This window comes from Chiloscyllium plagiosum, chromosome 6 (assembly GCF_004010195.1).
Source record: "Chiloscyllium plagiosum isolate BGI_BamShark_2017 chromosome 6, ASM401019v2, whole genome shotgun sequence".
In the NCBI taxonomy this organism is placed as follows: Eukaryota; Metazoa; Chordata; class Chondrichthyes; order Orectolobiformes; family Hemiscylliidae; genus Chiloscyllium; species Chiloscyllium plagiosum.
In genome coordinates this window covers 56,536,006-56,559,989 of record NC_057715.1, presented here as the reverse complement: position 1 = coordinate 56,559,989, position 23,984 = coordinate 56,536,006, and the positions used below count along the sequence as shown (strand labels likewise).

The 23,984-nt window shown below is 41.3% G+C and overlaps 1 protein-coding gene and 1 long non-coding RNA gene across 4 annotated transcripts in view; one reads left to right on the top strand and one right to left on the bottom strand.

Moving 5' to 3' along the window:
* LOC122550606 overlaps positions 1-4,444 on the bottom strand; it is a 15,745-nt gene extending 11,301 nt beyond the window's left edge. The window contains exon 1 of one of the 2 annotated variants that reach the window (XR_006311896.1): positions 4,114-4,444. This is a non-coding gene — a long non-coding RNA (uncharacterized LOC122550606). The remainder of the gene's footprint in view (positions 1-4,113) is intronic. The other variant, XR_006311894.1, reaches the window with a different exon arrangement.
* Positions 4,445-4,496: 52 nt separating this feature from the next.
* eed (embryonic ectoderm development) overlaps positions 4,497-23,984 on the top strand; it is a 42,582-nt gene continuing 23,094 nt past the window's right edge. Inside the window, exons 1-5 of one of the 2 annotated variants that reach the window (XM_043691573.1) lie at positions 4,499-4,635; positions 8,721-8,873; positions 13,331-13,423; positions 15,538-15,603; positions 18,294-18,419. In XM_043691573.1, the coding sequence (XP_043547508.1) occupies positions 4,543-4,635; positions 8,721-8,873; positions 13,331-13,423; positions 15,538-15,603; positions 18,294-18,419 (531 nt within the window). In that variant the 5' untranslated portion in view covers positions 4,499-4,542. Of the gene's footprint in view, positions 4,636-8,720; positions 8,874-13,330; positions 13,424-15,537; positions 15,604-18,293; positions 18,420-23,984 lie in introns of both variants that reach the window. The other variant, XM_043691574.1, reaches the window with a different exon arrangement.

Below are 23,984 nucleotides of genomic sequence, written 5' to 3'. Positions count from 1 at the left end.
CTGGTACAATTGCAACATTTAAGAGGCATTTGGATGGGTATATGAATAGGAAGGGTTTGGAGGGATATGGGCCGGGTGCTGGCAGGTGGGATTAGATTGAGTTGGGATATCTGGTCGGCATGGACGGGTTGGACCGAAGGGTCTGTTTCCATGTTGTACATCTCTATGACTCTAATTACTCAAAATTACCCGATGAAGATAGAATCAGATCAAGGGTCAAACTTCACATCAAAATTATTCAAGGGAGTTATGGATAGCTTCAGTATAAAACAATGCAAATCTACTGTGTACCATCCAGAATTGCAGGGAGTGCTAGAAAGATGGCATCAGACATTAAAGACTATGTTGAGGGCTTATAGTCAAGACAATCCAGATGATTGGGATAAGGAAATTCCATTTGTACTTTTTGCCATCAAAGATGCACCAAATGAATCAACCAAATTCATTCCATTAGAATTAGATTTTGGGCATGAAGTGAGAGGACTGTTAAAATTGATTAAGAAGAAATTGGTAAGTCCGAATTCAGAGACCACATATTTGGACTATATGTTAATTTTTTTGGGAATGATTAAATAGAGTGGGAGAGTCGGCTAGACAGCATTTAAAAGTATCACAGCATATAATGAAACAAGCAGCAGACAAGGAATCAAAAAATTGCAATTTTGCTATTGGGGATAAGGTGTTAGCATACTTCCAGTGATAGGTCAACCTTTAAAAGCAAGGTTTAGTGAACCTTATCAAGTCAAAAGGATATTGAGTGAAGTGATATACATAATAAGGACTCCAGACAGAAAGAAATCTCACAGACTGTGTCACATGAATATACTCAAAAGGTATTTTAACAGGGAAGGAAAGCAAGAGGAGAATGTGTTATTGGTTACAACACAGAGGGAAAAACCAAGTTCAGAGGATTCTGAATTGGACATGCCTCAAATTAAATTGGACAATGCGGAAGTTATGAAAAATTAGAATAAATTATTGAGTTACCTTCCAGAGGAGAATCAAAAATGACCTTCCAGAGGAGAATCAAAAATCTCCCCATGTGATATTACTATCACATGGAGAGATATGTGGAAATACGTTGGGCAGTACTAACCTAACTTCTCCACAAACTTCAATGGGTTATGATCAGTGTATAAAATTGTCTCAGATACGTTACTGGTAACATAAACATTGAAATGTTGTAATGCAAACACCAAGCTCAAAGTCTCCTTCTCAACCATCAAATGCGTGGGTGGCTTGGTGGCACATTGGTTAGTACTGCTGCCTCACGGCGCCAGAGACCCGGGTTCAATTCCTGCCTCAGGCGACTCTCTGTGTGGAGTTTGCACATTCTACCCATGTCTGCATGGGTTTCCTCCAGGTGCTCCAGTTTCCTCCCGCAATCCAAAAAAAAATGTGCAGGTTAGGTGAATTGGCTAAATTGCCCGTAGTGTTAGGTGAAGGGGTAAATGTAGGGGAATGGCTTTGGGTGGGTTGCGCTTCGGCGGGTCGGTGTGGACTTGTTGGGCCGAAGGGTCTGTTTCCACACTGTAAAGTAGTCTAATCATGCATGATGTAGATATAGGAGATGCTGCTCCAATTAAGCAACATTCTTGTCGGCATAACCCTTTAAAGTTGGCACAGCTAAAAAAGGAGTTTGAACGCATGCTCCAAAAAATCATAATTGAAGTGAGTTACAGTGACTGGAGCTCACCCATAGTAATGGTGCCAAACCCAGATGGTACCCAAAGGTTATGTATGGACTATCGCAAAATCATTGCGATTACAAAGACTTATGCATATCCAATTCCACATTTGGAAGACTGTGTTGAAAAGGCGGGACAATCAACTTATATTTCAAAGTTGGTCTTTTTCAGAGGATACTGGTAGACACGTTTTCGGAAAGAGCGAGGCAATTTCAGCTTCCATAATGCTGACTGGACTGTATCAACTTAAAGTTTGGTATGAAAAATGCGCCAGACACATTTCAGAGACTAACCAATGAGGTCATTGCTGAATTGTGTCATATACATAGATGACCTGCTGGTTTTTAGTCACACATGGAAGGAATATTTGCAATGTTTATCAGACTTGTTTGATCAACTTAGAAGGCAAGCTTGGTGATAAATCTGGCTAAAAGTGAATTTGCCAAAGCCCGAGTCACTTTCCTGGGTCATGTTATTGGACATGAACAAATGACTCCATGGGATGCAAAAACAAAGGTAATTGGGGAGCCATCAACAAAAAGTGCAGTACTACAATTCCTGGGATTGATCAGATTTTATCAAAAACACCAAGTGTTAGCAGTGTGGCTGCTCCACTCACTGAATTGTTAAAGGTTGGCAAGAAGTTTCAGTGGACAGCAGATTGTCAGAAGGCATTTGACAGCCTGAAAGTTGTGTTAACCACTGCCCCAGCATTAGCCACACCTAATTACGCAAAGCCATTCAAGGTGGCTATTGATGCAAATGTTGTGGGTGTTGGTGCTGTGTTCTTGCAAGAAGATGGCGAGAAGACAGAAAGACATATAGGGTATTTCTCCAGGGACTTAAACATTCATCAGCAGAAATATTTGATGGTTGAGAAGGAGACTTTGAGCTTGGTGTTGGCGTTACAACATTTCAATGTTTATGTTACCAGTAACGTATCTGAGACAATTATATACACTGATCATCACCCATTGAAGTTTGTGGAGAAACTTAAGGACAAAAATGTCAGACTATTTAGATTGAGCTTGTTGTTACAGCAGTTCAATTTGCAAATTGTGCATATAGCAGGACGGGAAGACATGATTGTTGACGCATTGTCGCGGCTTGAATGAGAAACAAAAGTGTTCGGTGGCAGGAGTACAACAAACTGAAACAGTATGTAGTTGTGCTTGTTTGCATGTTTATAGTCAATGTAGTGTGTATGTGTGTTGTAGAATATTAACAGTTTAAGATTAAGGATTTTAAAATGAAGCCATCTTTGGATATTGTTGGTTCATCTTTTTAACGGGAGAGGCGTGACAAAGCTGCTCCTTTAACAAGATTATGTTGTCCTTGGTTTTTTTCAGAGAGGTCATAAAAGACACAGACTCTGAAAAGTCTTAAGTTGAAGGATTTTAGGGCCAGTTTGATCAGAACTAACAGATACTGCTTCAGGCAACAGGCTTTCGAGTGTTTTGGCAGAAAAAAAACGCTTGGACAATGCAAGGGGAGTAGCCAGTTCACCCATCTCAGTTTTTCCTCTGGTTTGGTTTGGTTTTTAGCAGTAGTATTTGGAAACTGCTGGACCCAAAGAAGCAGGTCCAAGCTGATAATCTCTCTCTCTGACTTCTCTCCTACAAGACCCTGTGTTTCACATTTCCTTTTGTGCCAATGGGTGTTTATGTGGATTGTTGCAAATATTAGGAACAGCAGCATTAAGTTGGGACAATCTGTTGGGTTTTCAGATAGATTGTTATTCTGTATTCTGTTCTTCTTTGTTTGTGTTTCATTCGGTAATCTTGTAAATAAATTCTGTTCTGTTTAAAACTAAGTGGTTTGATCAGCGACATCTCTCCTGGAATATCTGCTATACACCTGCTTAAAACAACTAGCAAAGTTAGGGTCTGGGCTACCTGTTTTGTGAAATGTTTTGTGGGGTCTGGCCTGGTCCATAACACTTCTAAAAGCTTTCTGCACTCTATTACGTGTCCATCTTTAATTGTGTGTGCTTCCATTTCAACATTAAATATCGCTGCACAGTGACAATGAATTCACAACAACTGAACTTATACCGTGTCTTTATCGAATGGGTAGTAAAATGGAATTTTATGTGAATGCCTCAGAGGTTATTTGACTATCCTAAAGCCAGGTGACATAGTGCGACATAGCACTTTTATCCCAAAGAATGTTAGATTTCTTGGGAGCTGTCATGAAACTTCCATACTAACACAATCCAATATCACAAAGCATTCTGTTCCAGAATATAACTAAAGGTTGGTACGAAATACAAGAAATATTTCCTTCAAAGTTGACACCCCAAAATATTCCAAGTTCTTCTATGAATGTTTCAAAATATTTCAGTGATAAATCCAATAAGTAGCAAAAGATGCATGGTGGAGAATTGTGCATAATGTGGGCCAGCATACGTAGCACTCCTTTATACCTGAATCTTGTTGCTCTGATTTGCTCATTTGTTTGTTGGTTGATTTGTCCTGCATACTCATCCAAGTTGAGTGTATTTCATCACATTCCTGATTTGTATCTTGTAAATGGTAATTAGGTTTTGGGATATCGTGAAGCGAGTCCACTAAACATGAAAACGTTCAGTCCTGGTGAGTGCATGAGCCAAACCAGATTGCACATATTTCGACTGACAAACCAAGAGACCAAAGCACAAGACAGCATCACTTGGACTTTTGACTGCTAGCAGAACTTCAACGAATAGAGATAACATTGCATTTCCAAAAGATCCAGAGATCATCGAAAACCATACAACACAATAGTCCACTTTCACGTCATCAGATGGGCTCTTTTTGCGACAGTCGGCAGCGCGCGCATGTGACTTTGCGACTTTGCCTCGTTTTTGCGGATCATGTCGGAAAGTACGGCGCGAGGGGACATGCCGAGTAAGAGACAGAAATTGAGCGATGAGAATAGCAATCCGGATGTATCTGGGGATGAAAACGTGAGTATAGTTAAAGGAAAGGTAGCTGCAGTGGTATATCCCTCCTTTCCCGTGTGGCCGTTTTACCGTAATTTCCCCATTGGTCGGGATGCGGAGCAGGCTCCGAGGCGGCGGGAAGAACATGGAGAAGCGGCAATCTTTGCTCGGAGCCACGGCGCTGGCTTTCATCCGATATTGATCAGGCTCAGTCTGGTGTTGGCGATGGGTGATATGGGGGAGGGGGTTAAACCCGGAGTCACAATAGGCTCTGCAGCTGGAGTGGGCATCGCTTCGACATTCTAATAACTTACGAATACTCATTATTAGATAAGTCTCTGAGTATCATGTTCAGTACAGCGCAATAATTTTTATATACTATCTTGCATTCTGATTACTGGTGTCATGTTGTGGAAGTGCCCCTATCAGCTGTGATCATGTTGTTTCTGCAAGCGACTGTGACAAGAATTAGCTTGGTCCAACTTGTTGAACTTGGGTTTAACTGCTGCATACGTTTGCTTTGACATGGCTAGATAACCCATAACCTGGGTGATTTTTCATGATGTTAAATTGGAAGTGTGCTGAGCTGTGGAAAATTGATGAATTTAGTTATCGCAATGTGATTTTTCATTGGAGCTAAAATGGGACTAGGGGAGTGACAATATTACTGACGCTAACTCTCATGCTGCGAGTGTCCTACAGCAATACTGCATGATGCTGTCTGGGAAGTGTGTTAAAAATGACATGGGGGCAAGAGGAAGCAGCTGGTTGGATGAGTATCACTTAGAGTTTGTGAAGTGTTGATTTGGGGTTTATAATTTGTAAAGATAATGGAGCAGAGGTCCAAAGCAGAAAAGCCTGAAGAATTATTTTTATTTTAAGGGAAACCTAAAGGTTTAATTGAGAGCATGGAGGTGAGCTCAGGCCTGAGGTTATAATGAGGAACCAAGAGATGGTGGATCAATTAAACACTTAATTTGCTTATGTCTTTACAAAAATTACTAGTAATATCCCAAAAATGTGGAAAACAGGGCCTAGTGAGAGGGACTAATTGAAGGAAATCAGTACTAATAGGTGTTGGAGATATTGCAGAGATTAAAGGTTGTTAAATCCCAGGTCCCAATAATCAACATCCGAGAGTTATAGAGTCATAGAGATGTATAGTACGGAAACAGAACCTTCGATCCACTTGTTCACGCCGATCAGATATCTCAACCCAATCTAGTCCCACCTGCCAGCACCTAGCCCATATCCCTCCAAACCTTTCCTATACCACCCTCTACATGAAAAAGGTTGCCCCTTAGGTCTCTTTTATATCTTTCCCCTCTCACCCTAAATCTATGCTGTCTAGTTCTGTACTTTCCCACCCCAGGGAAGAGACTTTTTCTATTTATCCTATCCATGCCCCTCATGATTTTATACATTCTATACGGTCACCCCTCATCCTCTGATGCTCCAGGGAAAGCTGCCCGAGGCTGTTCAACCTCTCCCTATAGCACAAATCCTCCAATCCTGGCAACATCCTTGTAAATCTTTTCTGAACCCTTTCAGGTTTCACAACATCTTTCCAATAGGAAGGAGACTAGAATTGCACGCAATATTCCAACAGTGGCCTAATCAATGTCCTGTGCAGCCGCAACATGACCTCCCAACTCCTGTACTCAATACTCTGACCAATAAAGGAAAGCATACCAAATGTCACCTTCACTATCCTATCTACCTGTGACTCTACTTTCAAGGAGCTATGAACCTGCACTCCAAGGCCTCTTTGTTCAGCAACACTACCTAGGACCTTACCATTAAGTGGAGATGTCCTGCTAACATTTGCTTTCCCAAAATGCAGCACCTTGCATCTATCTAAATTAAACTCCATCTGCTATTTCTTAGCCCATTGGCCCATCTGACCAAGATCCTGTTGTAATCTGAGGTAACCTTCTTCGCTGGGAGAAAGAAAGGACTGCCGATGCTGGAGATCAGAGCTGAAAATGTGTTGCTGGAAAAGCGCAGCAGGTCAGGCAGCATCCAAGGAGCAGGAGAATCGACGTTTCAGACATGAGCCCTTCAGGATTCCTGAAGAAGGGCACATGCCTGAAACATCGATTCTCCTGTTCCTTGGATGCTGCCTGACCTGTTGAGCTTTTCCAGCAACACATTTTCAACCTTCTTCGCTGTCCACTATACCTCCAATTTTGGTGTCATCTGCAAACTTACGAACTACATCTCCTATGCTCACATTCAAATCATTTATATAAATGACAAAAAAGTATTGGACCCAGCACCGATCCTTATGGCACTCCACTGGTCACAGGCCTCCAGTCTGAAAATCAAATCTCCACCACCACCCTCTATCTTTTACCTTTGAGCCAGTTCTGTATCCAAATGGCTAGTTCTCCCTGTATTCCATGTGATCTAACATTGCTAACCAGTCTCCCATGGGGAACCTTGTTGAACGCCTTACTGAAGTCCATATGAATCATTTCTACCCTCCTCAATTCTCTTTGTTACTTCAAAAAACTTAATCAAGTTAGTGAGACATGATTTCCCACACACAAAGCTATGTTGACTATCCCTAATCAGTCCTTGCCTTTCCAATTATGTGTAAATCCTGTCCATCAGGATTCCTTCTAACAACTTGCACCCCCACACCCCCCAACACCGACATCAGGTTTACTGGTCTATAGTTCCCTGGCTTGACCTTACCACCTTTCTTAAACAGTGGCACCACATTAGCCAACCTCTTGTCTTTCAGAATTCCATAGACTCTGGATCAGTTCCTATGGATTAGAAAGTAGCTAATGTAGCTTCACTATTTTTAAAAGAAAGAGTTAGAAGGAAAATGAGAAATTATAGATTTGTCAAACAGACTTTGTTTGTTGGGGAATGCCAACTACAGTCTATTATAAATGATGTAGCAGCATTTGGAAAACAATGAAAAGATCTGACAGTTAGCATGGACTTAAAAAGGGAAACTGTGCTTGACAAATCTACTGGAACTATATGAGGAAGAGACTAGTAGAGTTGAAAAAGGGGAGCCAGTGTTTTGTGATTTACTTGGACTTTCAGAAGGCTTTCAATTAGATGCAGAGAATTTTTGCAGTATGGAAAGAGCCCTTTTGGCCCATTGAATCTGCACGGAGCAGCAGAGCACAGCACAGCACACAAACCAACAGCCACTCTCGGACAACAACTCACCAGGACGAAGGACCCGATACCCAGCATGAGCAAAACCAATGTAGTGTACAAAATCCCATGCAAGGACTGCACAAAACACTACATAGGACAAACAGGAAGACAGCTAACGGTCCGCATCCATGAACACCAACTAGCCACGAAAGGACATGACCAGCTATCCTTAGTAGCCACACACTCAGATGACAAGCAACATGAGTTCGACTGGGATAACACTACTATTATAGGACAAGCCAAACAGAGAACAGCCAGGGAATTCCTAGAGGCATGGCACTCATCCACAGATTCAATCAACAAACGCATCGACCTGCAGCGGACTGCTGGAACTGACAACCGGAAGCGGCAGGTACAAATCGCTATAAATGCCGGAGGAAACATCACAGAAGCGCTTTACAGGAGGCTCCCAAGCACTGAGGATGTCACCTAGACAGGGGACGAAACGTCTGCAACACAAATTCCCAGCTCGGCGAACAGAACCACAACAAATAAGGTTTAAAACAAATTAAATATTCATGTATTATTGGTTATTATTTGTAAGTGGATAAGTTGTCAAACTAATCAGTTCCTGATGTATGTTTGACTGGTTTTATTTTGATTGGCATTTTACATATTTGGTATGTCATGTTGAGACTAAGCCGAACAATGGAGCTGTAGCAGAACTATTCTACTACTGATTTGACCATAACTAATAGAAGTGTTGCTTTTTAAATTCAGTGCAATTTTCCTTAAATTACCATTGCTGGTCAATTTGCTCAGCTGAGGAAGACCTAAACCTACCACACATTCTATGGGAATAATGATGGTTTATGACCCTTGTCCCATGCTGTTGTGTATTGTTCAGAGCAATGAAAGAGAGAGAACTTTGAACTGTTTATCCATCTTTTTTATTTAGCTTGCTGCATTATTATGTTTCTTTGCAGGATGATGCTGCCAGTATAGAGAGTGGTACAAACACTGAGAGACCAGATACCCCTACAAACACACCAAATGTTCCTGGAAGGAAGAGCTGGGGGAAGGGCAAGTGGAAGTCCAAGAAATGCAAATATACTTTTAAATGTGTCAACAGTCTTAAGGTTTGTGACTGGAAGAATTCATTAATGACTGTCAACTAAAATCATACAGCACAGAAGAACGCCATTTGGCCTGCCATTCCTGTGTGAGCCATTAAAGCAATGCAATTTGTCTCATACCCTTGAAACTTGAGTTTTTTATTTAAATTTTATGCAATTTTTATTCAACATTACAATTGAATCCGCAATTTCAAAAGTCCAACTGCCAAACTTTTAGTTCTTTTATTCACAGCTACATTTCTGCAGCTGCACGGTTGCTCAACAATGCTCTCACCTCAATCTTTTCTGTTGTCCTCAGTAATTCTCTTCATGTATCTCACCCTGACTCTTCCCACTGGTACAGTATCATTTCCTTTCCTTGCTTTTATACTGATGGTTCCATTTACAAATATTTTAGCTGTGTAATGCATTTGTTCTGCTATATTCAAATTTTTTTAACTTCGTTCATGAGACAGGCCTTCACCAATGAGGCCAACATTTATTGTCTAATCCTAGTTGCCCTCATGAAAGTAGTGGTGATCTGCATTTTTGAACCACTGCAGTTCACTTAGTGAAGGTACACCCACATTATTTTAGAAAGGGAATTCTTGGATTTTGACTCAGCAATACTGAAGAAATGTTGCTGCATTTTTAAGTTGGATGGTGAGTGACTTGGAGAGGAACTTACAGGTGGTGGTGTTCCTGTATATCTGCTGGCGTCCTTCTAGATGATAGTGGTTGCATGTTTGGAAAGTACAGTCTTTAGGACTCTTGGTAAATTTCTGTGGTACATCTTGTAGAGGGTACACAGTGCCACTATGTACATCAGTGTTGAAGGGAGTGAATGTTTGTGGATGCACGAGTCAAACAGGCAACTTTGTCCTGGATAGTGTTGGGATTTTTGAGTTTTATTGGAACCGTTAAGGCATGTGGAGTATGTCCTATTAAATGCTTGATTTGTGCCTTGTAGATGGAACACAGGATCTGGGGAGTTAGGAGGTGCGTTACTCTGCAGGATTCCTAATCTATGAACTGCTCTTGAAGGCTCAATATTTGTTCCTGGTCAATGGTGGACCTCCAGGATGTTGATAGTGGGAAGATTCAGTGATGATAATTTTATCAATTAACAAGAGGTGATGGTTAGATTCCCTGTTATTGGAGATGATCATATTCTGACTATTGTGTGGCAAGAAATTTTCATGCTGCTTGTCAGCACAATCATATACGTTGTCCAAATCTTGTTGCACATGGATGTGGACTGCTCTCGTATCTGAGAGGTCACGAATGGTACTGAATATTGTGTAATCATCAGAGAATGACCCCAGGTTGGAGGTTTTGATGACGGAAGGTCAGCTGAAAGCAGCTGAGTTTGGGGCATTACCCTGAGGAACTCCTGCAGTGATGGCTGGAAATTGAGGTGGCTGACTTCCAACAATCTAAACCATCTTCTTTGTGTTAGGCATGAAGAGTTTTCTCTTCATTATTCTTGATGAAGGGCATCTGCCCGAAACATCGATTCTCCTGCTGCTTGACCGGCTGTGCATTTCCAGCACCACAATCTTGACTCCGATCTCCAGCATCTGCAATTCTCACTTTCTCCTCCATGAAGAGTTTTGTCCTTGATTCTGTTTGACTGTAATTTTGGCAGGGATCCTTGACATTACACTCGGCCAAATACGGCTTTGATGTCAAGGACAGTCATTCTGACCTCATTTCTGATGTTCAGCTCTTTTGTCCTTGTTTGAACTAATGCTGTAATGAGGAGAAGAACTCAGTAGCCTAGGTGAAATCCAAAATGAGTGTCAGTATGCAGTTTATCATTAAACAAGTGCTGCTTGATAGTATATTTGAAGATTCTTGTTGCTTTACTGATGATTGAGGGAACAACAATTGGTGTGTTGGACTTGACTTGCTTTTTGTGTACCGAGGTAAAAACAATGACTGCAGATGCTGGAAACCAGATTCTGGATCAGTGGTGCTGGAAGAGCACAGCAATTCAGGCAGCATCCGACGAGCAGCAAAATCGACATTTCGGGCAAAAGCCCTTCATCAGGAATAAAGCTTTTGCCCGAAACGTCGATTTTGCTGCTCGTCGGATGCTGCCTGAATTGCTGTGCTCTTCCAGCACCACTGATCCAGAATGTTTGCGTACCGGTTCTACTTTAGCAGTATTCCACATGGCTGGATCCTTGCCAGTGTCGTAGCTGTACTGGAACATCTTGACTAACAGTTTGGCAATTTCTGGAGCACATCTTCAGTGTTTTTACCAGAGTGTTGTCAGGACCCATAGGCTTTACAGTGTCTGTGCTTTCTGGGTGAAGATTGTTGCAAATGCTTCACCCGTATCTGTTGAATCCTTGTTACTTTGTTAATTTTTTTTTCTCTTGCACTTCTGGGTGCCAATATGAGGAGCCGTATAGTCACTACTTAATCCAGTGTAAAAGTTAGGGAATATTCCTTTTTCTGTGAGGGGTAAGAATGTGATGCACGCTACCATGCGGAAGTGTTTGGGAAAAGTAATATAGTTGCATTCAAGGGACGTTATAAAAATACATGAAAAAGAAGATTATTCTAATGTGATTAGATGTAATAAGGTAGGAGGAGGTTGATGTTGAACATAAACATTACATGGACTACATCGGGTTAAATAGCCTACTGCTCTACAGAAGATTTTGTGTAATTCTAGGTTCTCCTGAATTTTCCTGTTATCATTCTCACGTCATTTCAAGATAGAAAAGTCCTGTTCAGGCAATTTCCTGAAGAAGTCATACTCAAAATTTTTAAAAATTTATGCTTATGCAGCACTAAGTCCCAGTCTCAGAAATTTACTGTGCTTGTGAGATTTGGTGTTACTTACATGGCAGCCTTGCTGTCTGTCCAGTAATAATTAGTTATTACCATTTCACACATGAAGGAAATTAATCTTTGTCTCAGAACTTGGCAATGTTCTTCCATCACGCTAGCTATTGAACATCTTTGTAAAATGTCATAGGTGGCATTTAAATTTTGTGAAGGATTTTAATCTTGTTAGCAGAATGAAATTTTAAAGCCTTCTGTTGGATATCGGCTGACCAAAAAGTGCAAGTGTTGGAAAATGGTATTTTGGCATGGCCAGTCCTGAGCAAAGTATTCCCAACTTATGATTCTAGGTGGGATACCTCCAAATGATTGTGCTCCTGGTTGAGGAGTGATGAACTGCCTCTTCACTCAGTCCGTTCCTCGATTGGGTTAGAAAAGATCACTTCCATCGTGGACATCTTTTCCCAGCCCAAGTTCTTTTTAGATAGGTTTTGAAAGGAACCAATTTAATCAGACATTTGAGTTAAATAATGCATTGCATATTAAGTAATAAATACACCACATTAGAATCCAAAGAGTTTCTTTTTAAAAGTGCTTTTAGTTTGTCTGTTACAAGTAAATGTGAAGTGTTGCATCCATTAAACTGGGTACTTGCAGTGATACTGACTTTGCCAATTGACTTGTTCTTTGAAGATTCTTTGGTACGGCAGTTAGTTGAGAGGTGTCTCTCGGTTTGTGCAAAAGTAGTGTTGCTGACTTGACTTGTTTTTAGCAATCATCAGAGGACTTTATTTCTTTTTATCCACGTACACCGGCATATCTGGTGCAAGTTCTAAGCTGTTCCTCCTCACCGCACACTTCAACTCAGAGAAACCTTGACCATTAGCTAGTATATAGAGACCGGGGATTGCAGTTTGTTTTTAATCCACTTTCTTGTGTATTCATTGGAAGGGTAAAACACAAACATGCTTCTTCCTGAAAACTGTCTTTTTTTGGCTCCTCATGTTGGCAAATGGGACTAGGTCAGATTGGGATGTCTGGTCGGCGCTGACAAATTGGACTGAAAGGTCTGTTTCTGTGCTATATAACTATGACTGTCTGCATTCTGGGGTACAACTCATGAGATCACTAATCAGTTTTTGAATAACGTCTTTCCCTTTTCTGTCTGAAAAGAGGTTGACAGTTTTGGATGTGACATTCTATGCTACCTCTCGGGACAGTGTCATTCTCACGGAGTTTTAGATACCTGTTAAATTTACATCCTCATATCATTTGGCTTGTATGTCTTTTTTAAAAACATGTTACACTTTGAAGTTTAATGTATCCATAAGGTTATGATCTGTTCTCATAATCACTTGATCTTATTTTACTTTGGTAACCCAAGATAGGGCTTACAGTTAGCCGGAAACTGGAAATGAATTTTGAAATCCTTGCTTAAATACAATTATTTGAACTTGTCCAACACTAGTAAAGTAGATATGTTCAGAAGTTATTGTGTGCAGTTAACACCTCAAGACGAATGACTAAATTATGTTGAGACATGCTTTGTTGCTCAAAGTTATACGCTGATATTTTAGAAAGTTGTTCAAAAAAATGGCTTCTTGAGTAGTCTTATATTTGCGATTCTCCTGAATTAACCTTGGTACAAGGAAAAATGACATTTTGTGTTGTTTTTTTTGTAGGAAGACCATGGTCAACCACTTTTTGGAGTGCAATTTAACTGGCATAGTAAGGAAGGCGATCCTTTGGTATTTGCCACAGTCGGTAGCAATCGGGTCAGTGTTTCAATGTGCAAGTAACAAAAAGATTTTCACTTTTCAAAGGATCAATGTAAACTTGGATCTTATCCTTCCTGACAGATGCATATAACTGAGTGCAGTTTGCATTTGCCAAGAGATGCTGGGGCAACGATGAGGCGAGTACAGAAGAACATGTAGAAATGATATAGGTTTGCTTGCTGAGCTGGAAGGTTCGATTTCAGATGTTTTGTCACCATACTAGGTAACATCTTCAGTCAGTCTCCAGATGAAGTACTGGTGGTGTAGCCTGCTTTCTATTTATATGTTTGGGTTTCCTTGGGTTGGTGATATCATTTCCTGTGGTGACGCCATTTTCTATGGTGATGTCATTTCCTGTTCTTTTTCTTGGGATGTGGTAAATGGGAGGAAAATCACCTATACAGTGTATTCAAAAAGAATGGGTACCCAATAAACACAGTCAGCTAATTTCTCAGCAACAAACTCAAAGAAGCAGACAAAAACACATCCAGAAACCCTAGCCATTCTCAAGTACATCAAAGACATCTCTGAAATGACTGCCAGACTACTCGGACTCCTTGACATCATGGTAGCCCACAGACCCACCAACATACTAAAACAACAGCTAATGAACTTGAAAGACCCTATTCGGACAACAATCAAAACTAATGTCATTTACAAAATACCGTGCAAGGAGTATAACAAACACAATATTGGACAAACAGGCAGAAAACTAGCCACCAGGATACATGAACATCAACTAGCCACAAAAAAAAATCCACTTTCACTAGTATCCTTACATACAGATGAAGAAGGACACCTTCGACTGGGACAACACATCCATCCTAGGACAAGCCAAACAGAGAGACATACAAGAATTCCAAGAAGCATGGCGTTCCAACTGGAAGTCAATCAACAAACACATTGACTTGGATCCCATTTGCCACCCCCTGAGAGAGAGAACAGGAAATGACATCACAACAGGAAGTGACATCGCCGACCCAAGCAAACCCAAACATATAAATAGAAAGCAGGCTATACCACCAGTGCTTCATCTGGAGGCTCACTGAAGATGTTACCTAGTTATGGTGACAAAACATCTGAAAGCGAACCTTCAAGCTCAGTGAGCAAATCTACATCGAGAACATCAACCTGAGCTACAAATTTTCTCAAAACTCGCGATAGAAATGAGAAATGCAATGCGTAGTCAAATTGGATGTCTCAAGAAAATTTCAACTTGCCTTTATTGGTTTTCTTTTCAGAAGGTGACAGAATAGACAATGATATTGCAGTAGATGTAATTATCTGGATTTTAAAAATAATTTAGTAAAGCTCACCTAAAATAGACTAATAACCAAGACTAATAAACAAGGCCAAAGAATGTGGAGTCAGGGAACAAGTGGCAGAGTAGATTGCTAGTTGGCCTGAAGACAAAGTAGATAATGGAATAAGGATAGTTATTCAGACTGGCAGAAGATGGGAAATGGTGTTCCACAAGGATTTGTGCTACATCTGCTACAGTTCACAACTTGTCTTAATGGTTAGGATGTGGGAATCACATAGTAGCAAGTGTAGACTAGTTGCTCTGAATTAGGTGTTTTTTTGTGGTATATTCTATGTAATGCGATGCATATGGTTCTTTTCAAGTTAATATTTGGACGCAGCAGAATTTGGGCCAAGGATAAGATTTTTGTTTGCTAATTTGCTTTCTCCTGTATAAATTATCCCAGAAGCTAGGTTTACGTTCTATAAAGTTGAATATTTTGAGAGTTGTGCTTGATTTTAAACTTCTTCACAGCGTTACTTAACATAATTGAACCTTCCTTGCTCACAAAAATGCCAGCATTAAAATACATGAAAAAAAAAGGCCACAATTTTATACCCAAACTAAAATTAATCCTATGGGTTATCTTCTTGACAGCACATGGTGTGTGTTGCTCAGGTCAAAACTGATTCGAGACTTATGTAAGAAATGCCTTATTTTCCTTCCCTTGCTTTCTCCTCCAACCTCTACAACCCCATCAAAGAAAGGTGAACGTGTTTGGACAGTTTGAATTTAGTTAAGAAATATTGTGTTTCATAAAATATTCATATATATTCTAAATCATTCTTTCTTTCTCTCTTTGAGATAGGTCACACTTTATGAATGCCATTCGCAAGGGGAAATACGATTATTACAGTCGTATGTAGATGCTGATGTATCCTTGGAATATAAACATTTAATTACATAATTGCAAAATTGATACTTTAAGTGGAATTTAAACCAATAGGCACTTATTTAGCAATAATTTGAAATGTTAAAATTTTCTCCTCTGCTAATCAACCTTTTTCAGGAAGGAGTGTTAAGTTCAGAGGCTTGGTTTCATCCAACGGTAGAACCTTTCTAAATTACTCAATAGTCTTTTATTGCAATTCTTTATTGATCAGAAAGACTTGAGTATTACTGAAAAAAAAGATGTTTATTGAAACCTGTGTCTTGCACTGATCAGAGCAGTTGGTAAGAAATATTAAAGTAAAAGGAACACAGTAGTTAATGCTTTTTGAGAAGAATGTGCTGATTATTTAGCAAGTGAACAACTTTCATGTGACAACTAGATTATTACCAAAGCTTTTAATAAGATCCCATGTGGCATACAGGTTTTAAACAAAAAAAGCCCATGGGATCTAGAGAAACATAGCAAACTGGTGACAGAATTCATTCAGTGGCAGGAAACAAAGGGTAATTGTGAACGGGTGTTTGTACAACTGTTCTGCACAGCTCAGTACGAGTCCCTACTCTTGTGCTTTATAATAATGATTTAGATGTAAATGTAAAAGGCATGATGGATATGTTTGCAGAAGACACAAACATTGGCCACTTATTTACTAGAGAGTAGAAGACTGCAGGAAGTTGTCAATGGATTGGTCTTGTGGACAGAAAAGTGGCAAATGGAATGCAACTTTGATTAGCACTGCAGCTTCACACCACCAGGGACCTTGGTTCAATTCCATTTTTGGGTGACTGAAATCTGTATGTTTTTCCCGTGTCTGCATGGATTTCCTGTGGGTGGTCTGATTTCTTCCAACAGTCCAAAGATGTGCAGATTAGGTGGATTTGGCCATGCTAAATTATCCATAGTATCTAGAGATGTGCAGGCCAGGTGGATTAGCAGAGTTACACTGATAGGGTTGGGGGGTAGGTCTGGGTGATATGCTCTTCAGAACTTTGGTGTTGACGTGATGGTCCCAATGGCCTGCTTCCACACTGATTCTATGATAATATGTACATAAATGTTTCTGACTGCAAAGGACAGGGCATTGTATATTAAAGCTTCCAGTACACTTAAGACTGCCACACTACAAGTTGAACCGAAAGTCCTAAATTTATTGCCAAAATTGACAGGGCACATTTTAAGGACTGAAACTGATTTGGGGTGTAGGTTTGCTCGCTGAGCTGTAGGTTTGATACCCAGACATTTCATTACCTGGCTAGGTAAAATCAGTGGCGACCTCCATGTGGAGTGAAGCTGTTGTCTCCTGCTTTCTATTTATATGTTTGTCCTGGATGGGGTTCCTGGGGTTTGTGGTGATGTCATTTCTTGTTCGTTTTCTGAGGGGTTGATAGATGGTATCTAGATCTATGTGTTTGTTTAAGACATGCCAGAGAATTCCTAGAGGCCTGGCACTCCAACCACAATGCCGTAAACAACAGCTTCGCTTCACTTGGAGGTCACCACTGATGATGTTACCTAGCCAGGTAATGAAACGTCTGGATATCAAACCTACAGCTCAGCAAGCAAACCCACACCCTAAACCTCAAACTGAGCTACAAACCTTGCACTGAAACTGATAGCTATACAACTGTTTTTGTGTTTGCAAATATGCGGTGAGAAATTATTTGATCAGGGGAAACACTGAAAAATGGCCACTCAAAGTTGAAATTACACTGTGTTTGTTAGGTGATAACCATTCTCTGGTTCATTTCTCAGGGCACTGCTTTGACACATCAGATGCAACCTGTCTGGTTTATATGTAAACAAAACTGGACAGTTAATTGTCAGTCGTCATTAGCTGGTGCATTCTTCCTAGCAGGGAAAGTGAGGACTGGAGATGCTGGAGATCAGAGTCGAGTGTGTGGTGCTGGAAAAGCACAGCAGGTTAGGCTGCACCCTAGGCGCAGGAGAATTGATGGTTTGTGAATAAGCCCTTCATCAAAAGCCCTTCCTGAAGAAGGGCTTATGCCTGAAACATGGATAATCCTGCTCCACGGATGCTGCCTGACCTGCTGTGCTTTTCCAGCACCACGCTCTCGACTCCTCATAGCAGGGCACTGCCCAATCAGTGCTCTTTGCCCCATACAATGTAATGTTGTTTTCCAGTTATTTTCATAATTGCTTGTGAATTATCCTGATTGTGGAGATGGGTAGGATGCACCAGATGAAATTTTTGACAATATGTCTCCTTTGTCAGCAACACAACACTTCAATTCTTGCATGTACGAAGGTAGGTATGCTCACAGGTTGATTTTAAAAAATAATTTGCAAGTTTTTTTGGTCATTTTTACTAGTGGCTGACCAAATTTGGGAAAAGCTCAAACTAATTTTAAAAGGGCAGTAAACTTGACTTAACTACTTGTTTAGTAACAGAAATCTGCTTGATGTGCTTGTGTGTGTGAGTCGATGCGCTTTTCGGAGAATGGAGAATATTTACCTTGTCCATTTGAGTTCTCAAGTCCTGTTGATTGTATAGCCAAAATGGAACCAGGATTTGTCACGGATAAGTCTGAGCAAGATTTTTTTCATAGTCCTCACTGGAGGAGGAGTTATAAGTTACAAAAGAAAAACCGGGAGAAAAGGAAATTACCAACAAGGTTTTATTCTGTATTGACTCTAACTCTGGAGCTGTTCAGACAGACGAAAACTTCTATACATGTGCATGGACCTATGACAGTAATACAAGCCATCCTCTCTTGGCTGTGGCAGGATCGAGGGGCATCATCCGAATTATTAATCCTATCTCCATGCAGTGCATTAAGGTGAGTGCAAACAGTTGTAAATTGGATACACTTAACTCGAATAACATATACAGAGGAGCCTTGATTATCTGAATGAGATGGGTGGGCACTATTTCATTCGGATAATTGATTATTTGGGTAATCGGTTCAGTGCTTTTCCTCTGGGGTTTGGAGTCTTTTATGAAGTCTGGTCCCTGTTCAGGAGATAAGCCAGCAGCATGGTGCATGTGCGTGAGGCCCTGCCCCCTGCTTGCCCCCCCAACACTTCCGCATGCCTGCTTTCCCCCCCCCAAACTCTGTCCAACACTGCCCACCGCCTGTCCCCACCCCCACCCCTACCCCACACGCCCCGCCCCCTCTCCGTGGCTGCCGGGCTGGACCAACAACAAGATTGCTGCTGTTGCTACTGCCTTTTGGATGGTGAGTCTCCAAATAGTGCGCACAACTTTTTCCTGCAAATTTTTGATAGGTTCCACCTTTGCCCTGTACAGTACAATGTTAGAGAGATTATCTGGGGAAGGGAGGGGGGTTTATGGTACACTTCTGTGTAGAATTCCAGGGAAGTGTGGGGGCAGTGAGAGAGAGGTGGGGGGTGTGAGGTCAGTAATTTAGAGACGACAATGCCTGCGCTTCCATCAGTCCAGATTGTTCTCGGCAGCACTTTTAATCTGTGTAAACAAAAGACGCGATCAATATTGGACACACGTCTTTAATGTAATGTTTCTGTCGGGACCTTGAGATCTCCTTTGAATAATCAGATTTTTGGGAAATTGGTATTCGGATAATCGAAGTTCCTCTGTATATGAATATTTGAATTAGAAATAGATTCATTGGCCCCACAGAGCTGCTCAACCATTCAATATGATCGTTTCGTCAGTTGTTCAACTTTCTGCACAATACCAAGCACAAGACAGTTTGTTAAAAGTAATAACAAATGAGATATTCGGAACAAATTAAGAGAAAGGAATTGGTCTGCAGAGATTAATTTGGAAAAAGCACTTCACCCATTTAATGAAGATCAAGAAAGGATAGCTGTAAAATGCTTGAGAGTGTAGAGGGAAGATTTGCAGGAATGTTCAGTGTTTGAAAATTGCAGCTATGAGGAAAGATGCGATAGGCTATGGTTGTTTTGTCGATCAGAGGTAGTTGAGTGGAGATTTAGTTCATATGTTTAGAGTAATGTGGGGCATGAATAGAGTGCACAGGGAAGATCTGCTTCTCTTTGTGGAGAAGTCAGTTACTACGGGGCATAGATTTAAGATGTTTAGAAGGCTTAAAGGGATGTTACAAAATAGTTTTAACCCAGAGGATGGTGAGTATATGGAATTCATTGCGAGGTTTGGTAGTAGAGCTGGAAATCTTCAATTTTACTAGGAACTTGGAACTGCATGTGAAACTTTGTAACCTGCAAGGTTATGGTCCAGGTATTGGAAAGTGGGATTAAATTGAGTGGTGAATTTGTCTGTGTCAGCTGAGTAATGGGCTGAATGACCATTTTTTGTCTTTTCTATGGTCCTTTGGATTTAAGTCTGCATCCTGGTACATGTCGACAGGTGTCATCAAACATAGGCAGTTGTCACTAGTACCCCCGCAAATGCAATTAATTCAGGAAACTTTGAGAAAAATTATTTTGTAGGGACTTTTCAGAAGAGTTTGATCAGTGTTTCTGCTATCACATTTGACCTTTTTGGATGACTTTTTTTAAGAGATAGAATGATCGAGGTAGCTTTCCTTTCCCAGTGGACTGAAATACAATTGTACTCTAGCGATATGCAAAGCAAAACTTAATCTTGACAGTCATAAATCCTTTAAATAAATCCAGTTAATTAGTTTACGCCATATGACTTCCAAAAGATGTCTTTAAAAATTGGCCTTTTATTTACTATTAGTGACCCTTTGTAAATGAAGAAGTTCTTGTGTCTTCTCATTGCATTCAAGTAAAATACTGTCCACAAAATCCTCAAAAAAATTGAGAATGAAATTTCTTCATAACTGTGGGAACTTGTCTGTCTGCATTCTTGAGCATCTACAGCTGCTTTTATTTACTAGCTCAAACTAGGAAAACATTATGTTTTCCACATAATGTTAAAATTTGCATAAATTTGGGATGAGAGAATTGAAGGCCCCTTGACTAATTTAGAGGCATTGAGGGAGTGGGAGATTTTTGACAGGAAATTGAAGAATATCCTTTCCTTGGGTTCATTGTACTTAATTGAGCCTGATTAAATTTTTTTTGTTTTTGATTCCTACCCACAGCTTGGCAAGTTTGGTTGCTAAACTGGCTGCTGGGTGCAAAAGACTACTGATACCAGCCACAGCTGTAAAGCACAGAAGATTGAGGGAGAGATTGTGGGTGCGGGCTGCAGAGTGATCTGAGTCTGGAGATAAGAGTCAGAGAGATTGGAATTTTTGTATTGTATGTTGTAGAGTTCAGATTAATAGAAAACTGTTGTGTTGAATAGAAAATTGAAAGGCACTTGCCTACTGGATCCAGGAGTCCTTGTGTCCCTTTAGCTGTTGGATTTCTTTAGGCTCACAATCTAGTGGTTGAAGTGAAATTTAAAACCAAGATTAACTCTGAGGTCTGTGGTCTCCAATTAATATTTAAATGGACAATTTACCTTGTGGAATATGACCCGCCAGTCTTGCCCCTGCTCAAATAAGAGTGCATCAGGCCTGATTGGAGAATTTTAACAGATTTACAGATGACCCAGCCTAGACCCACCTGTTTTGAGTCTTAAAGTTACCTCTAATGTATCTGCTCAAATTCAGCAAGTTTTCACATTATATTGTCAGTTGAAAACAAAATTGCCAAACCTTGCCAGAATTTGCTACGGTTTGGCTTAAATCAGGAATCATTGGTGTTGGTTAGAATCTGTTGCTTGATGAGTTATGATAATTAGAATATCTCTGTAACATTTTAAAAAAAAAAATCATCAGTTAAGAAATATATAAGTTGAATGCAACAAAAACAGAAGTTGCTGGAAAACCTCAGCAGGTCTGGCAGCATCTGTGAAGAGAAATCATAGTTGATGACCCACCCTCGGAACTGATGGTAGCTTGGAAAATGTTGGTTTATATGCAAAAAAAAAAAATGGGAGGAGGGGTAAGGAGTAAATGATAGGTGGGGATAGAATTCAAAGAGAGAAGACAGTTGGACAGTCAAAGGAGTGGATAATGATCTGGCTGGGAGAGTGAATAGCTGTTAACGGACACTGTTAGTGGCTAACAATAAGTAGTGTGTCATGGCAGACTGTGATAACAAGGCCCAGTGTGTGGGGTTGGAGGCTAAGGCATGGTAGAATTCAGATCCTATTATTATTGGAACTCCGTATTGAGTCCAGAGGCTGCAGGATCCCCAAGTGGAAGTTGAGGGGTTCTTCCAGCTTGTGCTAAGCTTTATTGAAACACTGCAGCAAGCCTGAAGCAGAGATCTTGGCCAGGGAACAGAGTGGTGTGTTAAAGTGGCAGGCAATTGGAAGCTCAGGGTCTTTTTTTGTAGGCAGAACAATTCTGCGAAGCAAAGACCCAGTCTATGCTTTATTTCCCCAATGTAGAGGAGATCACATTGTGAGTGGCAAATGTAGTAGACTAGATTGTGTGACATGCAGGACAAGTGCTAATTCCAGGAGATGGATACTGAGGAGGGAGGAGGTAAATGGGCAGATGTTGCACCTTCATTTGCTGGAGAAGGTGCCATGGGCCTGCGGAGGGGTTGTTAAGTATGAAGGAAGTGTGGACAAGGTGTCCCAGAGGGAATGGTCCAAGCAGAAAGTGGACAAGGGAGGTGGATACGTATCTCGTGGTGGCATCTGACTGGAGGTGGTGGAAATGGCGGCTGATCTTCTGAATTCTGGTGGGCTGATAGATAAAGACAAGGGGGAGGAATGGTGGGGGTGAAAGTGGATGTGTGGAGATGTGTCAGACCCAGTTGAGGATAGAAGTGCTGGGCAATCCTTGGTTGAGGAAAGATGTGGACATTTCGGAGGCTCCCTTGTCGAAGTTGGCCTCATTGGAACATATGCAGTGGAGACAGATGGACGAGGAGAGTGGGATGGAGTCTTTAAGTCCAGATAGCTGTGGCAGTTGGTGGGTTAATAGTGGATATTAATGGCTGGTTTATCCCCAGCAATAGAAACAGGTGTCAAGGAAGGGAGGAATCAGAGTTAGACAAGGTGAAAGCAAGAGCAGAGTGGAAATTGGAAGCAAAATCAATGAACTTTTCCAATTTCAGACAGGACAAGAGAGGGAAGCACCATCAATGATATCATCAGTAATATTGGAGAATCCGTTGTGGGTGGGGACCAAAATAGGACTGGAACAAAGAATGTTCCATGTACCCCAGGAAGAGACAGGTATAACTAGGGCCCATGCGTGTACCCATGGACACTCCTCTGACCTAAAGAAAACGAGAGGAATTAAAAGAGTTGTTGAGGGTGATGACAAGCTCAGCCAAGTGGGGGAGAGTGGTGGTGGGTGGGGATGGCCTTTGCTCCAGGAAGAGATGGAGAGCCCAGAGACAATCTGCTGGGAGATGGACATGTAAAGGGATTGTGTGTCCATGGTAAAGAGCAGGCAGCTGCAGCCTGCAAACCGGAAATTCTAAAACTGGCGCAAAGCATCAGAGGAATAGCGAACAGTGGGCAGGGAATGGACCAGGGGCAAAAAGACAGAGTCATGGTAGGAATTTCCAGTTTGCAGGTCCCAGCTGCCTCCTTTTTTACCATGGACGTGCAATCCCTTCTCGCCACTTCTTTCTGGAACCAAGACCTGAGTTGTCCCTACCCTCCGCCGCTTGTCCTCACCCTCAAGAACTTCTCTTTTAACTCCCCTCCCTTCTTTATGTCAGAAAGGGTGGCTATGGGTACCCACATGCGCCCTAGTTATGCCCATCTCTTTGTGGGTTATGTGAAATATTCCTTGTTCCAATCCGAGTCCACCCCCAACCAAAACATTTTCTCTGATATATCGGTGATATTAGTTGTTATGGTTCTGTTCGCCGAGCTGGGAATTTGTATTGCAGACGTGTCGTCCCCTGTCTAGGTGACATCCTCAGTGCTTGGGAGCCTCCTGTGAAGTGCTTCTGTGATCTTTCCTCCGGCATTTGTAGTGGTTTGAATCTGTCGCTTCCGGTTGTCAGTTCCAGCTGTCCGCTGCAGTGGCCGGTATATTGGGTGCAGATCGATGTGCTTGTTGATTGAATCAGTGGATGAGTGCCATGCCTCTAGGAATTCCATGGCTGTTCTCTGTTTGGCTTGTCCCATAATAGTAGTGTGGTTCCAGTCAAACTCATGTTGCTTGTCATCTGCGTGAGTGGCTACTAAGGATAGCTGGTCGTGTCGTTTCGTGGCTAGTTGGTGTTCATGGATGCGGATCGCTAGCTGTCTTCCTGTTCGTACTGTGTAGTGTTTTGGCAGTCCTTGCATGGGATTTTGTACACTACATTGGTTTTGCTCATGCTGGGTATCGGGTCCTTCGTTCTGGTGAGTTGTTGTCTGAGAGTGGCTGTTGGTTTGTGTGCTGTTATGAGTCCTAGTGGTCGCAGTAGTCTGGCTGTCAGTTCAGAAATGCTCTTGATGTATGGTA